Below are 15,739 nucleotides of genomic sequence, written 5' to 3'. Positions count from 1 at the left end.
ATCTACATTCCTTGGAGGCTACAGTAGACTGGTATATAATGTGAAACCAGTCGGTATATAAACAGACGGCAATTACCGCTCACCCCAATGTCGGGCTCTTATTGTACGACGTATCCCCACCCGTGTCACACAAGTGTAGTCATATTTTCAAATATCATATTTCTTTACAATAAAGTCTGTTTTGTTTGGGTTTCTGTATCCACGTTAAATAAACGAGATACCGCTTGGTACATTTTCATTTAAAATGAAGCTAGACGTAGACTGGGTACTTTAAGCCCATCTTCAAGTACAGAATATAATATCGTATGTTGACCAAAAACGTTTTACTATTTTAATTTATTTAACTTTGTTCGGTTGTTTGGTTTTGTATTCAGTATTTTATATTTGTCATATATGGAATACAATCTGATTTTTGTAGTATATACCCATATCATAAGCAATCTATTCAAGTTAATCCTTTACAACTCAATTTCCTATATTTCTTGACGGACTCTTTTGTCTATGAAAACATTACGCCGTTCTTTCAGCCAGACAGAGGTGACATAATTTGTTACGTTATGAGATGCTGACATAGAATCATTCCATTTTGATAGTTTTCCGATAATTCATTGGGGATATATTTTGAAATATTTCATATCGTCCTTTTTTCTTTGAAGTAAAAAAATACTTCCATTATTTTTCAACGTTGAGGAACAGTTTGACGTCGAGTTACGATTACACGACATCGGATAGTTACTTCCCTTCGTTTAGAGTTATTTCCCCTCGTTTCATTCCGTCAGCGCTGATGAAGTGAAAAGATCAGAATGGTGCTGCCTCCTGGTGATACATTCCAGATTAATTGGCAGACACCGTCTTTGTATTACACGCTCTCTCGGATTTCTGCTAAGTGTCATTCGAAAACTTCACGTACATTTAAATAATTTTAAACTAAAGGAATAACATATAACAACTGAAAAATAAAATATGCTTTAAGAAGGGTTTTGGGCCGACTGACCACTATCGAGCCAAAGTTTTTTATGAGAATTTCTTAGCTGAATTATAATATTAGATTGCTCTCTTGTAGTGCGATCGTAGTGACCGATATCATCAAGCCCAAGTTATTACCTTATCAAATTATCAATATCCAAATTTAAGTCTACAATTTGTAATGCTCAACTGTTGCACATGTCTCTAATGGACACTGTCCATCTTTGTCACTTTAAAGGTTTGTCCTAATCGGCCTTGTTGAATTGCACTGACCCGTCGTTGGATCAGTTATGACGAAACGGATTTAAGTGCAGTGAGACCAAAATTAATTCCAGAATACTCCCCCACACCTTAGATGCGTCCCCCAAATAATAGATGCAACTCTATTCATCCCAACCCCAGCCACTTTTCAACGTCATTTTAAACCGTATAACCCTGTTCCGCCGTCAATAGCTCTCCCTATTACATACTTATCTTGTTCATTACGTCATATATGTTTAGTAAAGAACCCCAACCCATCCTCATCTCAAAGTTATTTGTACTTTGTTTGTTTTGTATATAAATAAGAAACTGGCTGAACAATACAAACTGGCCGTGTGTGATAATCCGATGAGGAAATATGATTTAGGGAAGAAGGATGTCGTCAATCGTGGTAGAGGGTGGGGGATTTATGCCCGCGGGAGGGGGAGTAGACATTACGGAATTCGGATTTGGCGCTAGTCGCCGACTTTCTCTGATAGTATCATCTCTGTCATCTAATGGCTTCGCCACATGGCTGGGATCGCTGAGATAGTTTTTTGCGAGGTTCGAACTCCATGCCTAGTGTTGAGAGATCGTTCTAATTTTAGTTAAATGGTTCTGAAGCCTACGAAATCTATTTTATAATATTAAAGAAAGCAAACCAAGGTTCTCTTATCTACAAATTGGACATTGTGAGGTCTTGGGAATATTGGATATATTTATCAAACGAAAAAATTCAACAAAGGAATTTCTCTGGTGCCAATTTATCGTGACGTCAGGTTATTTCCTAAATATATTTATAAAACTAAAACTAACGAAAATCTTCAAATAGAAATGCTTTCCTCTGTCATTCTAACGCCAATTTGACGTCATAAACGAAACATTTTAGTTCATCATCGGATGAAAATTTTGTCCAATTCTTTTATTGCTTCACCAATGAAAAGTGATGATTTTGACGACTTCAGACAGTAAGAATGTTGGACGGACAAAGCATTGTCTTTGGAATGCAGAAACAAACAGTATAAGCATTTTTGACATTCTACGGTTACATACCAGAATCCACTATGTTTTCTTCCCAGAAACAAAAGCTAAGCCGGTCTGTTTGAAATTAGTCTAGATTTCGGTATTTTTTTTAAACAAAAAGCACAAAAAGTGTTTTCCCTGGGAGTAATTAAAAATTACTTCAATGATCTTGCAACCATATTTTCGTTAAAACTTTTATACTGTGATAAGAAGTTTACCAGCACCCTTTGTCAAAAATGTCCTTCTTTATTGAGTAAGAATGTTTTGGCACCTGAAATGTCGAAATCAAAAGGTTCTGGTGGTCACTGGTAATGAACTTAAATCACTATGAAAAATCAATGTTGGATTCAAGGTATCAGGAACGAATCATAAAGATGCTTACCAATGGTCAAGAGAGGTCATGCCATTTTAATGGTGGAGGGGGAGGGGGGGTGTTGTTACCAGCCACCCGGTCAAGCTGGACAAACCATAATTATCGAGTGTGTGTATGTTTGCATATCTCTGTTTGTGATAACGCACCAAATTATAAACAAATGTTTGGTCCGTTAATGGTACCAATAGTGTCAGAGAGGGGCCAGTATAGTCCCGGTAATGAGGCAAGATTTAGGGTGATGAGAGATGAGACGAGAACGCCGTGATAACGAAACCTCTTGACACGACAGGGGACGGAACTCGTCCCCAGGGGGTTAGGGGCTATGCCAGTGCCCTAAATGTTACCACGGTTGAATGATTTCCAATTAAGATCGCATGTGACCCGTGGAAACCCTTATGTAATATAAGAAGTAGAGGTCCTGATTTGATATCGGCGCGTTCGATAAGGATCATCAATTGCATGGTCGAAACATCGGTCACATCGAACGCACCGACCTATTTGGTGAACTCGATTTAATAGAAAATTTATTCGTTTTGTAAGACAAACAAATAAAAACGTATGTACATGTTTGTCTTTTCGTTCAATACGATAAATAGTATAACAAAATAATGGCTTTATCGGGGATTAATTTATTTTGTTTCTTTTTTTATTTGTGACAATTTGTTTTATTTTTGATTATTTATACAAGTAATTTTTTCAAAATTAATTCTTTAAAAAGAAGTAATATTCAATCTAAAAATATCGTCATCGGCGAGAAAAAATGGTTAAAAAGTGCCTTGACTCTTGCATATCAAACATCTCTTGTTTGTAAATAACCTAGCGTTTCATCAGGCTTCAAAGTTAAAACAATACACGAAATAACAGACAGTTCCGAAAACGGAGACAGCAACATCACATAATTTACTCAAGTCATGTTCAAAACTCACATTTTCAGAATTTTAAAATGGCGCCTAGTTTACTAGATTTGATATCTGTAGCGTAAATATTTATCCCTCTTCTGAGGATGGAGATAGGAAAGAAGGATTGGAATTAACTTAAAAAATCTCTAGCGTGATGCAAAATATGCTTCAACGTGTGAAATCGCTCTTATTTACAGCATGACATATCTGTCGTTTACTTGTCAAATAGAGCCGTATAGATTACAATCAATAAATCTATGCACCAGAAGTTGTTTGATTGTAATATTTACGACTTACTTTATTTTTAATGAAACAAACATATAACTAAGTCAAAACGTGCGTAGCATTTGTTGACATGAAATGTACATTTCAGCTTTTGATATGTACAAGTGATTATAACAGTAGTAAGCCTTTTGAAATGTACATGTCATACTTGATTTCATTCGGTTGTTATGGCTGTCAAGTTTTTATTGTAATAAAGATCATCTTTATGTTTTACGTTGCATATGTAAGTAGATTTTGTTTTAATGTAATCAGCCATTAAATGATGATTGTAAAGTGTTTTGTATGAAAATTCGTCATTAACGGTTTGGACAATAATAACATCTTCCCCTTCCCCTAAAATATCAGCTTGTTGATCTTAATTTACATCATCTCATTAGCTCCAATATCATAAGTTTTAGTTTCATTATATGTTCCTTTTATCTAAATTAGGTTAAATATATATAAGTGAACAGTTTGTAAGCAAGTATATAATATAAATGAATCACATACATAAATTGTAGGAAAATTACAAGTTAGAATTATTACGGCCGTTAAAGCTAGCATTTGTTTTACTCATTTCCTCAATTCTGTTTTGTACTGTTCACTTGAATATTAATGAAATATGCAAATTTGATTTAATAATGCATGATCAGGCTATCAGGATTCTTTGGTTTTCAATGTTTTCAATATCAAAACGTCAATTAAATTCACATCAATAGAAAATTGGTCACGCTTTCAGTGTAAGGAAAAACACCTTTTACCGAAAATGTATTTAAAATATATGCAATATTCCTTTTTATTTACATATAATATAGCTGATATGATGCAAAATTTATAAAAGTAAAAAATACACATTGTCAGGCATGTAATTTCTGAAATTATTTTGGTTTATTAGTAAAAATATTGTGCAGTTCAATAATTCATAATTCTTATGAAACCTACACTTGTATTTGGTTAAATGAATTTAAATATAAAGCTCTTATTATACTCAAGTAACTGTAGTATTTCATGGTTTTAATATTTTTAGCTACACCTTCTAGGTGCAGTTTACTAAAATGTCCTTAAAGCACTTTACATGTATATGAAAATACCTAAATCTATATAAAAAGATAATTTTGTTATGATTCAAGTTTCACTTTATGAATATTATTCATTCTTCAAACTAAACTTATTTAATTAGATTATTAATTTATAATGAGTGTATAAGGTACTACAAAATACATTCGATTTATGAAATAGAGATTGCTTGAAATTAATACAGTTTCCCTGTCTCCAAGGCCTTATTAAGCTAGGCTGTATATATCACATGTATTGAATTGATTTCAACATTTGATTGATTTCCTCTAAGTACTGGGTTCGGACGTCATGATTGGGACCATTCAGGGTGGACAGCTAGAAGATGGATGAGCCTTCAAAATGACAATAAAAATTACGGGATCATCACTGTAACACGAGATAGCTAGTTAGATGTACCCGGGTTAATGCTTAATAATTACTGACACGTAGGCCCGGGGGTAGATGCCTCTCGCCACCCCGCCCCACACAAGACGGTTTGACACAACAGCTCTAGGGAATAGCTCTCGCCACCCAGCTCCGTACAATGATCTTTGACACAACAGCCCCGGGGTAGGGCAGGCTCTGCCACGCCCATCGATTATGGCTAAGGTTTGGTATTTTTTTTATTAGCTGAAGATACCATCTGCTATGGTTATTTAATAGAAATCATTGCCGATATCGGTTGAGTGTTCCCGTTGGTGAAATAATTAGGTGAATTTTAAAAACACAAAAAAAAAAAATCATTTAAAAATGTATTTAAAAATATATATTATAGTTGATTGATATTTTTGCTGAATAATATAATTTGAGATCGAGTAGGAAAGAATTATTATCAAAAACTACATTTATGGAGAAATATTAAAATTATTTTCCAAAAAATATTTCGTGTAGCTGTTGCCTAATATTAGGAGAATTTAGAATTTATGAACAGGATATGGTGATTGTAAATAGCTATTCAATTAACTGTATAATTTAAATTTTATATCCTGTTTTATGAGGCCCTAACGAACAGGGGCAAATAAGGAAAAAATAGATTTTTCACTATTTTATTGCCGAAAATAATTTATTAAGAAAAGAAAAAGTTAACATTTAGCTAACGGTGTTACATTATGACGAATTACTGAAATAATAAATAGCGATATTATTCACCAGTAATTTTCGCTGTTGGGCTGTAAACATCCAAGAAAATAAATTATACCAATAGTTGTTATGATAATTCATATTTTTTACTTTCCCTTGAGAATGTAAAGAGAATTAGAAATAACCAGAATCGATACCTTCTCTTGTTTAAAATTCAGCCTAATTTTATTTGAGTGTTCTAATTCTAATTTATGGTTATAGGGAGGATGTAAACAACTTCTTTTAAGATAAATTTTACAGGATGAAAACAAAATGTCTTCCCTCAGCAATGGCCCTATTATACTTTCTAATATTAGGTCCAAGTGTGTTTACTACATTTCATAATCCGGAGATGCAAAAAAATATCTTTATTTTTTAAGAGTAAATTTAAGATTACAATGCTTTAATTCAAAGCTTTAGTAATCTAAAAGAGATTCTGAGATTCTAAAGATTTGTTTATAAGCTTACCGTCTGCAATTGAGGGAGAACTATCATTATCAAAATAAACAGTAATATATTCTAAATTCTTGTATTAGTTTTGTATTATGATGTTTTCTGATGGTATTGGTACACAGTTGTTATTTATGTAAATATATAAACAATTCTAAAGATATATTTTTAGCTATAAGTTACAGGATATGGTAAGATAAAAGTCTTCACCAAAATCGGAAATATATTGATTTTAAAAGCTAGATGTATTGGTTATGAATAAGGAGTTGTGTAACTTACACACCAATGAAATGAACACCAGATGTAAAGTATTGTGTCAGTCACATAAGAAATGAAATAGAAACCAAAATGTGCTGGTATAGAATGTCTATTTCAATATTTATGATTCAACAACACTAGATGGTATCTATCCTTTACATAGAAAACTATGCACTCTCTCTCTCCTCTAAAAGTTAGAAGGGAGAAAGCAAAATATGGGAAAGAAATCAACTTGAGCAAAGTTTGCGGTCTTATTTAAGCTTATTAGAAATACAGTTTGTTATTGTGTTAAATGAATAAACAGGTGCTTTGAATTTGTACTTATTTTACACGTTCAGTAGAATTATGACACAATTGTAAATAATTTATAACAATACTAAGAGAAATGGTTTAATATGATGAAAGGAATATGATATTTTCATATAATTTTCAGGAACGACAGGGCAAATACAAAATATAAAACATATAGAAGAAATTCGCTTACAAACAAAAATATTATTGGAATCATAATTTGAACTTTGAAGGGAAGTACGTTAAAACTGTATTAATGATTGTTTACATTATCTCTTGAATTAGTAGAAACTATTTACCTAATTTTCTAGTGTTTGCATTAAAATTAAAACATATTTTTTCAGTTTGACTATCCATTTTAATGTTTTAGGACAAGTGAAGCTCGGTAATTTAATAAAAAAAATATTATACTGTTTTTATTTGACTATGAAGCAAACACTTTGTTCATCTTTCAATAAATTTGGATGAAAATGATTATATAGGTGCTCTGTTTTTACTCCTTATTTTCTTTAGATTGTCAACAAAACAAGATGCTTAACTTTTGAGGGAAGAAAAAAATATTCGTGTATTTGTAATTGATTGGAAATTGTAACCCGTCTCGTTCACGAGGCTGAAAACAACAACACAACCACGTGCTAAGTAGGTGACGTAGTTTTGAATATGTAATGAGAGAAAGGCAGTCCAAGTCGTGTCTAAATGCAGTAGGCGTGGTCAGATGACGGATCAAAGTGTCCGGAACTGTTGAACGCGAACAGAAAAGGTAGTGACGTTTCTTGGCGTTTTTATAGTAGATAACAACTAACTTGCAGGGTCACGTGTCAAACTAGACCAAACCAGGTCCTTAATCTCCTCTCACACACAATTCGTATGTCCCCGGACATCTTATTTCCTACTTTGTCAAACAAAATAAAAAAAAGAGTATTACTGATGAGAAAGATTGTGTTTATTGTCAAATACAACCAGAGAAAAACGTCAGAAAAAAGACATGTTAATAGAAATTAATAGATGGAATGTTATGTATATTCAATATAAACTTTCAGAGAACAGTGTCTGTCCTTACTGTCAACAGATCATTTTATGTCATTGGAATGGATGTCTAAACACATAATATCGCACTTTTGAAGGTAAATTTACTGCAGCCATTGGTAATTATGTCTTAATATGGAAACTGTACACGACATAAACATTGTAGTCTGCACGTATTTACAAAAATTTAAATTCCAATATTTGGAAAGCTGTGAGCTAATAAAATTTTAATCAGTAGCTATGCCTGTTACGCACATTAAAATCAGTGTATTCGTAGCAAGGACGTATAAATCCTTGATTTGTACATACCATAAACTTAGATACATATAATATACATTTGTATATAGTATATATTTTCATTTTTCAAATATATGTTTGCCTACATGCATTGCATTTTATTATTAAAAAAAAAACCCAGATATAAATTGCATAATAATAATAAAATATTTAATTACATTTGTCAATCAATCAAATTGGACTGGTTATAACAACAAGACTCTATATAATATTTTCTTGTATGAATTATGAAAGAAATTAAATTCCAGATTAGTAATTGATTGGAAATCAGAAGTATATTGGTAAAAACTTATTTAATGATTTGTTCAAAACTTTTAAACCAGAATGCAAAAGAAATAGTGAAAACAATACTCCCCAACCCCAAAATTTACTAAAAAAATAAAGATATAATTAAGGGACAAAGGGCAGAATAGAGGCTAAACCAGCATTGTATGGGCTTTGTATTAAAATGAAAACCTTGAAACGAAAGGAAGACATATCATTTTCATTTCGTAATATACTGGTACAGAATTAATTTCAAAGAAGTATTTTGGTCTCTTTTTTATCAGTTATTTCAAAATAATTAGTTTTATACCCACATAGAAGAAAATTAAAAGCTACAAGGGTTAGTCCAGGAGAGAGTTGGAGACTTAAAAACGCAAGTTCTTTTTTATCAGATGCCAAGAACTGGGAATATCATCTCTCCCTATATATGTATATTTCTTTTTAATAATTGGCCAATATAATTGAATCACAGGTAAAATTGGTTTAAGATGGGGGTATCATCAATTCCGACCTTGACCTTTGACTAATCGGTGACCCAAGGGTCACACGGATGCGGATGAGTGAGTAGCTAAGAAGTAATGGGAGTGTCATTTTCTGGGCCCCTCGACCCTGTACCAGTGGGAACAGCGGAGAGACTAAGCATTTCAGAACTTATCTTCTCGGCTGTCAGGTAGAAAACAGAACGCGGGACAGAAACTCGTTTGCTCCGGTTTGACGTTTTGACGGATAGAGAGCAGGGCTGTGTGTGCTACGCTGTGCTTTGTTTACAAATCTTTCGGAGTTCATTCATAGTACTTGTGTATATTTATTATTCATAAAATTCCGTGGATTTTAATAATTCTCACAACAACTTGTCTTCTAGATTGGATATACAGCGGAGTACACTTATAAAAGTTTCTTTTTCTCTCGTTTACAAGGATTAATACCCATTTCTACACGACGTATTTAGACAATTATTCGGTGGAGTATCTTACAAGGGTAAGTTTAGAATGGAAAGTGTCTGATTTCTAACAAATAATATTTGTTTTAATAATCGTTACACACGTCCAGCAATAACGGTGTCAACTTCAGAGTATTCAATCATTGTGATAGTCAAATTATCTTAGCTATTATATGGTCTATAGGGAATGTTTGTGTTTGTAAACAACTTCCAACATATAATTCATGTTTATTTCCACTTAATTAGCCGTGGTTTACTATCTAGCTATATCAGCTATTGTATATACACGTGTTTATTTTTGTTTTTGTTATTTACAAATATAAACACTCTTTACACTTATCATAGTTCTATATAGGGTACATTCTGGCCGCCAAAATCATTTAACAGTACGCAGAGAAATAGCAATATTCGATCTTTTCCATGGCGTTCGCCTTGGCGGTGTCTTAGAACCGTATATATTTTTTTTATTGCAAATCAATTCGTGAGTGCTTCATTTAATAGGGTTATAATGACGGTCTTTGGATTTCGTCTAAGCAGACTTGATAGATGGTATCTAGCTATCATACCTGCGACATTCGACAGTTAATGGTCAGTGCCATGACGTAATGTGTGTATTTAACAATTTTTACATGCGACCGTTGTATATAACGGTGCGATAACGGAAAATGAAATCCGTTGGGAATTCTGTTTGGGGATTAAACCGTTGGAAATCCCCGTCGGAAGATAAGTCTTTGGGACGCTGGAAATGACAATATTGGTGTTTCAGAATATTTTAGTAGTATTATCGACGTCATCGGTTCTATGTAGTTATTCTCCGGGGCAGGAATTAATAGCATTTACTAAAGATTTCGGAAGTATCGGGTCAAAAGTTTCTCCCTCTTCAAACATTTAATTTTCCAGGAGCGAATACCGGTGTTATTTTATCAACAGCTAAATTCTCCCAGTTTACGTGTAAAAACTGAAATCTTGTATCATTAAATACGATGAGTTTTTCAAACGGATGGAAATCTCGATATTTTACTGCTTTTCAAACTTATTTAATGACAAGGCTCTTGGTAATGTTATTTACTTTGAACTGTTAGAATTTAATCCGCAACAATAAGCATTGAATATATTTGAAATTAGATTCCCGACAAAAATAGTTTAATCAGCTAAAATTGTAAGAAAAAAACCTTATTTCATATATTGAGTGAAATGGTTTGAACTGAAATGGAATGTTTTATCAATAAATCAATTGCATAAAACATGTTGCTATTAACAGGAAAAATATTTTTCTTCTTTGTTTTTTTTTTTAATATATATTTTTCTTATGGGTATATAGTGATTCTAGCGGGTATGTGTTTACGCTGTCATGGGTATTTTATTGTCTAGAGTTATCGGTATAAATTATTGACACTCGAGTCACGGGCGGTGGAACCATGATGTATTGACGGGAGCTCGCCGTTTTCAAGGGTCAGTTCCTGTAGTGGAATTATCAGAAATACTATACCCAAACCGGCTATAGTCCGCTCGTAAAAATATGTAATATGGCAGAAACTGGAAAACCCGTCAAAACTATCAGTTTCTACATATGTAAGTAATTTAGACTTGATAGTGAATGCTTCCTGAACGGGATGGAGGACCGGTGTAGATGAGTTTTACAGATAGACAACTATACATCGTATTTTCATCTGTGGAACCATTACCTCGGCCCGACACACTGACGCCAAAACCGGGACGCGATTTATAATTTCTTTAGGACTTCATGTCAACAATACCGAAATGTCCTTCGCTTAATTTTAATCCAATATTGGATTTTTTTTACAATTAAAAATAATTATTTTCGAGCGGTTTTATCCGTCCCTGAATTTTTCCGATATTCCAAACAGGTTGTGTGTAAATTTCGACACTTTCTTTTTTATCTTAATGCAGAAAATGACGAAACAAATCCGACTCCGTAATTAACATAATATGATAACATCTCTAACAGAGAAAATGAGACACAAAATATCCGGATTTATCCCGAGATGAAAAAATTAGTAAATAAATCAAATTTATATGGTGACTCTTATGCACGGTTTTATTATCAGGTGATTTGTTTAATAGACTGATATAATAAAAATCTTAAGATTATGTCTCGGTAACCAAAGCGGGGATATAATATCAAAAGAGCTATTGGCATAACAAAAGCATCTTAATAAACATAGCAGAAAAAATCAAAGAACATGTTCCTCCATAGTTCTACGTAATTTTCCCCCCTGCTTGTTAGCGAGACAAAGTCATTCAGATCCGTTTGAAGTGTTGATTGAGCCATTAGCGATGAAGTCTGTTTGAAATAATATATTATTATTATTATTATCTAATTGCTAAGGCAATTCTTTTGGAGATGATAATCTGGCTTCATTTCATACCGGCATGGGTGGTGCACTTTTGTTGTTTTTGTTTTATGCAGAGATCCCATGAAGGATAATCTACCGGTAGATTGGATTAGAAACGTACATGGAATTAATAAAATTTCTAAATGTAAAAAATATATTCACAAAAGAGAACGAAAAAATTCAATTATTCAATAAACTATGTGGATCAAAATAGCAATAACAATTTATTAGATATACAATCAATGTCGGGCTATTGTAAATGTTAATGAATTCATAATCTAATTAGATGTTATTACGTACTTTATACAGGATTTTTATATTTATAGATAGGTTTTATGTTATACGGAAATATCAAATGGACGTCGTGCGGCTTATTTCATTACATAACTTCATAATTTACCAATATGAAAATAGAATTAATAACCCGTTCCATTTTCTCATCTGAATCCGGAAAAAAATGTCCCGGCAAATTAATCCGTCCGGTCTAGCAATTGTACGACCCTTTCCGCGCTCGACATGGATGCGAGTTCTGGTATCGATGGTAACTTTGATAGAACCATATCACCTTTTTAGTCAGTTTTCAATTACTGACGACTCTTCGCCTCTCCAGACATCAGTTTTTTTATGTGACAACTCCACAAAAATACCAATCCAACTTGTGTTAAATTGTTAACTCTATCAGTTTCTTGTTACCTCATTTACCACGAAAAGTAGCACAGGCCCAAGTTATAATTATTTTACACCGATTCAAATGAACGCATTATAAAAATAATTAATAAAGATATTATTTGATTAATTGTATCTATATCTTTTAGTGTCATGTTTTCATTCAAGTAAAATAAGTTTGTTTATATATCTGTATTACCGTTGACTTGTACATGGCATATACATTTGCTGTGTTTAGAATATCGCAATAAAAAACATAACTTAATCAAATCTATGTGAATATATTGTTTAATCGAATTCCATATATTTGAATTTTGATACAATGTATCACATTATATTACATTAACATTGTTTAGAAACGCAGGCATAATTACATTGTGTAACAATTTATAACAATGTTGTAAATATACAAATTAAATAATATAATGTTTGAAAAACCAAATACTGTTAAAATTGTATATTATTTATTTTACAGTTAATGTTATACCATTAAAACATGTGTCAATATAACAAATAACAATCCGATTTTTACACGTGCGACTTCTTCGATTTTCAGCTTAGTCAAATGTCCAGTCCACCCCGTTTCAAAGATTGTTTACATAAGCTTAGTGTATCATATATGAAATGGGGCTATAAGCTATTCAAATATTTAAAAGATCCGGTAAGAAATCGTAGCTCTAAATGAGCAAATGTCTGTAGCTAGTTTTTGCCTGGCGGCAACGATCGCTTACTGAGTAAACGAAAGCGTGATTCACTACTCAAATTTGCGCGGCGCGATCACAGCTCGGGCGCGGATTGGCTAAGCCTAGGTAAATATGATTAGAGGGAGAATTTGATCGATCCTCGGTAGGCGGAGCAAGGGGCGTGTCTGGACGATTCCATTTTGACATGCTTGGCAGTGTTAACTACTTGTAACGTCTCGGCATGTATTTGACGATGATTGAGCAGCCGAACTGTCCCGATATTGGATGTGAATTTACTGCTAGCAGTGGTGAACGATATTTGTCAATGAAAGTTAAATAGTAATTCTAAAATATATCGTTTTTGGTTTTCCAAGTGTGATTTTTCGCTGTCCCGGGACGCAGTGGAAGTTTGTTTATATTTCTCAGTGACGACTTCTCAGCCCTACTACACAACCCAGGTTAGACCCCTTCTTGTTATATTAGGGAGTGCATGTTTGCCCTTACTAACCAACCGGTCTTCACACTTTTTTTCGGTCTGTATATATTTAGGGTCTGTAGGAATGGTGAACGTTTTATCAGATCACTGATGTTATCGTGAAAGTTCAGCAACGGGCCACGGTTCTGAACATACAGCTGGAATACAGGATCAAAACTATTAATGCTGATCTTTCTAAGTACGCTCAAACCGGTGTTATAAAAAGGGGTACACATTTAGAAAAATCTGTATTTGAAATGCCTTGTGAGCTTTTACACTGTATGCTGTCAAATTCGCGACAGTTAAACGATGTTTTGACTGGTGTTTAAAACTATCGGGATCTCTACACTACACACGGTATATACTCAACCAGCGGAAGATAAATTGGCATACGAATAAATTTCGTATAGATGTGTTACGACCCCTCCACTTGAACGAAGTGGTGGTCCCCCATTCCGCTGGGCCATTCCTCTCTTTTATGTAATTTCAACTTGACATATATTTGGTTGCTTGCAGTGTGGAATACTTCGGTAGCCCCTGCTGTCGATAGTTAGCTCGCCCGGGGCTGCCATAGTATGACAGGCCGTTCATTATACCGGCCCGTTGTAACGTAGGTTTTGATTGACAGATTTAGAACTAGTAGCCACGAGTAGAGACAGCTTAGTTGCTAAACTGGGCGAGTGTTGACGCTGTTCTGTTGAAACGTTTACCAACTTTGACAGTTGAACGTCTCTTTGACAGGGCCAGAGATCCGTTTATACCAAAGAGGACACAACTGAAGAGGACCACGGAGATCCAACTGGGCCAAAGCGGGATCTTGTAGGGGCCGAAAGGGCCGAAGCTACATGAACACGGCCCATGGCTCAGCGAGTACGTATATAATCTATCCCGTAGGCCGAAGGCTTTTATTTACATTTTATTTATTATTGTGCTGTGTGTGAATATATTGGATTCATGTGTGATTTATGATGGACTTTTGAACTACTTTATCATTCGGAATATGGATGGGAGTATAATGTTTTCAACGTCTATTTTAATTTCAGTACGAAAATGATATCCCGGCACATTACCCAGGCTCAATCGCGGGTATGGACGGCATGTACGATCGGACTTTACCAAACCACCCGGCCCTACATCAGAGCAACATTACGCCTGGTATGCACCAATACCCTCCCTATACGTCCAGCAGCTCAATGCCAGGGGTCAGTTCGTCACAGGACAGTCAGTTAAAACGGGACAAAGATTCAATATATGGGTACGTAATCATTTGTCTGTGTGTGTTTATATATTGACCCGGCCAAAGTTTATAATATCGTGGGACCACGTGCAGCTCGTGCAGTCCGCGCGCGTAATATACTCACTGACGTAAATACAACACCATTCCTTGTCATTCGATTGTCAACTTGTCCACTTTAATACATGACATGCTGTAATTGATAAAATGTGACGAGAATCTCCAACAATATTGACCCTACACTGTCTATATATATATCACGGCCCCGAACTGACACCGGGCCGTTCCCGACCACCACCAAATCTTTGTAAACAGCCCATATACTATCTAAGATATCGTCGTTAAAATATTCACCCACATTATATATATACAGGTCTATTTCTTCCTTTTTTCAGACACCCACTGTTTCCATTATTAGCACTTATATTTGAAAAATGTGAATTAGCTACATGCACCCCTCGGGAGCCTGGGGTAGCCGGCGGTGATGTATGTTCCTCCGAATCATTCAACGAAGATATAGCAGTTTTTAGCAAACAAGTTTTAGTAAGTATTATATATTAAACGATTTTAATATTCCCTTTATAGCATTTCAAAATTATCTAAAATATTTACATCAAGTTAAAAAATTATTTTGACATGTATAATTTGTTTTATATTTTAACAGAAAATTGGTATTGATAAAAATTGAATATATGTATATATATTAATCGTAAATATAAATGAAACATATTATCAAATAATTTTTTTTAAAGTGAAAATAACAATTTATTAGATATAATAATTTAATTTCAGTTTCAGAATAATATTTCAGTAGATTAAATTATTTCATTTCAATTTAATTTCTAAGCCAGACAATTG

The 15,739-nt window shown here is 33.8% G+C and overlaps 1 protein-coding gene across 4 annotated transcripts in view; it reads left to right on the top strand.

The window, feature by feature from the left end:
* LOC138317977 (homeobox protein Meis1-like) overlaps positions 1 to 15,739 on the top strand; it is a 114,667-nt gene that overhangs the window by 15,927 nt on the left and 83,001 nt on the right. The window contains exons 1-4 of one of the 4 annotated variants that reach the window (XM_069259974.1): positions 9,193 to 9,504; positions 14,389 to 14,517; positions 14,691 to 14,902; positions 15,277 to 15,424. In XM_069259974.1, the coding sequence (XP_069116075.1) occupies positions 14,506 to 14,517; positions 14,691 to 14,902; positions 15,277 to 15,424 (372 nt within the window). In that variant the 5' untranslated portion in view covers positions 9,193 to 9,504; positions 14,389 to 14,505. Of the gene's footprint in view, positions 1 to 9,192; positions 9,505 to 13,424; positions 13,631 to 14,220; positions 14,518 to 14,690; positions 14,903 to 15,276; positions 15,425 to 15,739 lie in introns of those variants that run through there. The other 3 variants (XM_069259973.1, XM_069259972.1, XM_069259971.1) reach the window with 3 other exon arrangements.

The sequence above is a fragment of the Argopecten irradians genome, chromosome 3 (assembly GCF_041381155.1).
Source record: "Argopecten irradians isolate NY chromosome 3, Ai_NY, whole genome shotgun sequence".
Lineage (NCBI taxonomy): Eukaryota > Metazoa > Mollusca > Bivalvia > Pectinida > Pectinidae > Argopecten > Argopecten irradians.
Note: the sequence above shows the minus strand (reverse complement) of the source record. Positions and strands in the feature narration are given on the sequence as shown.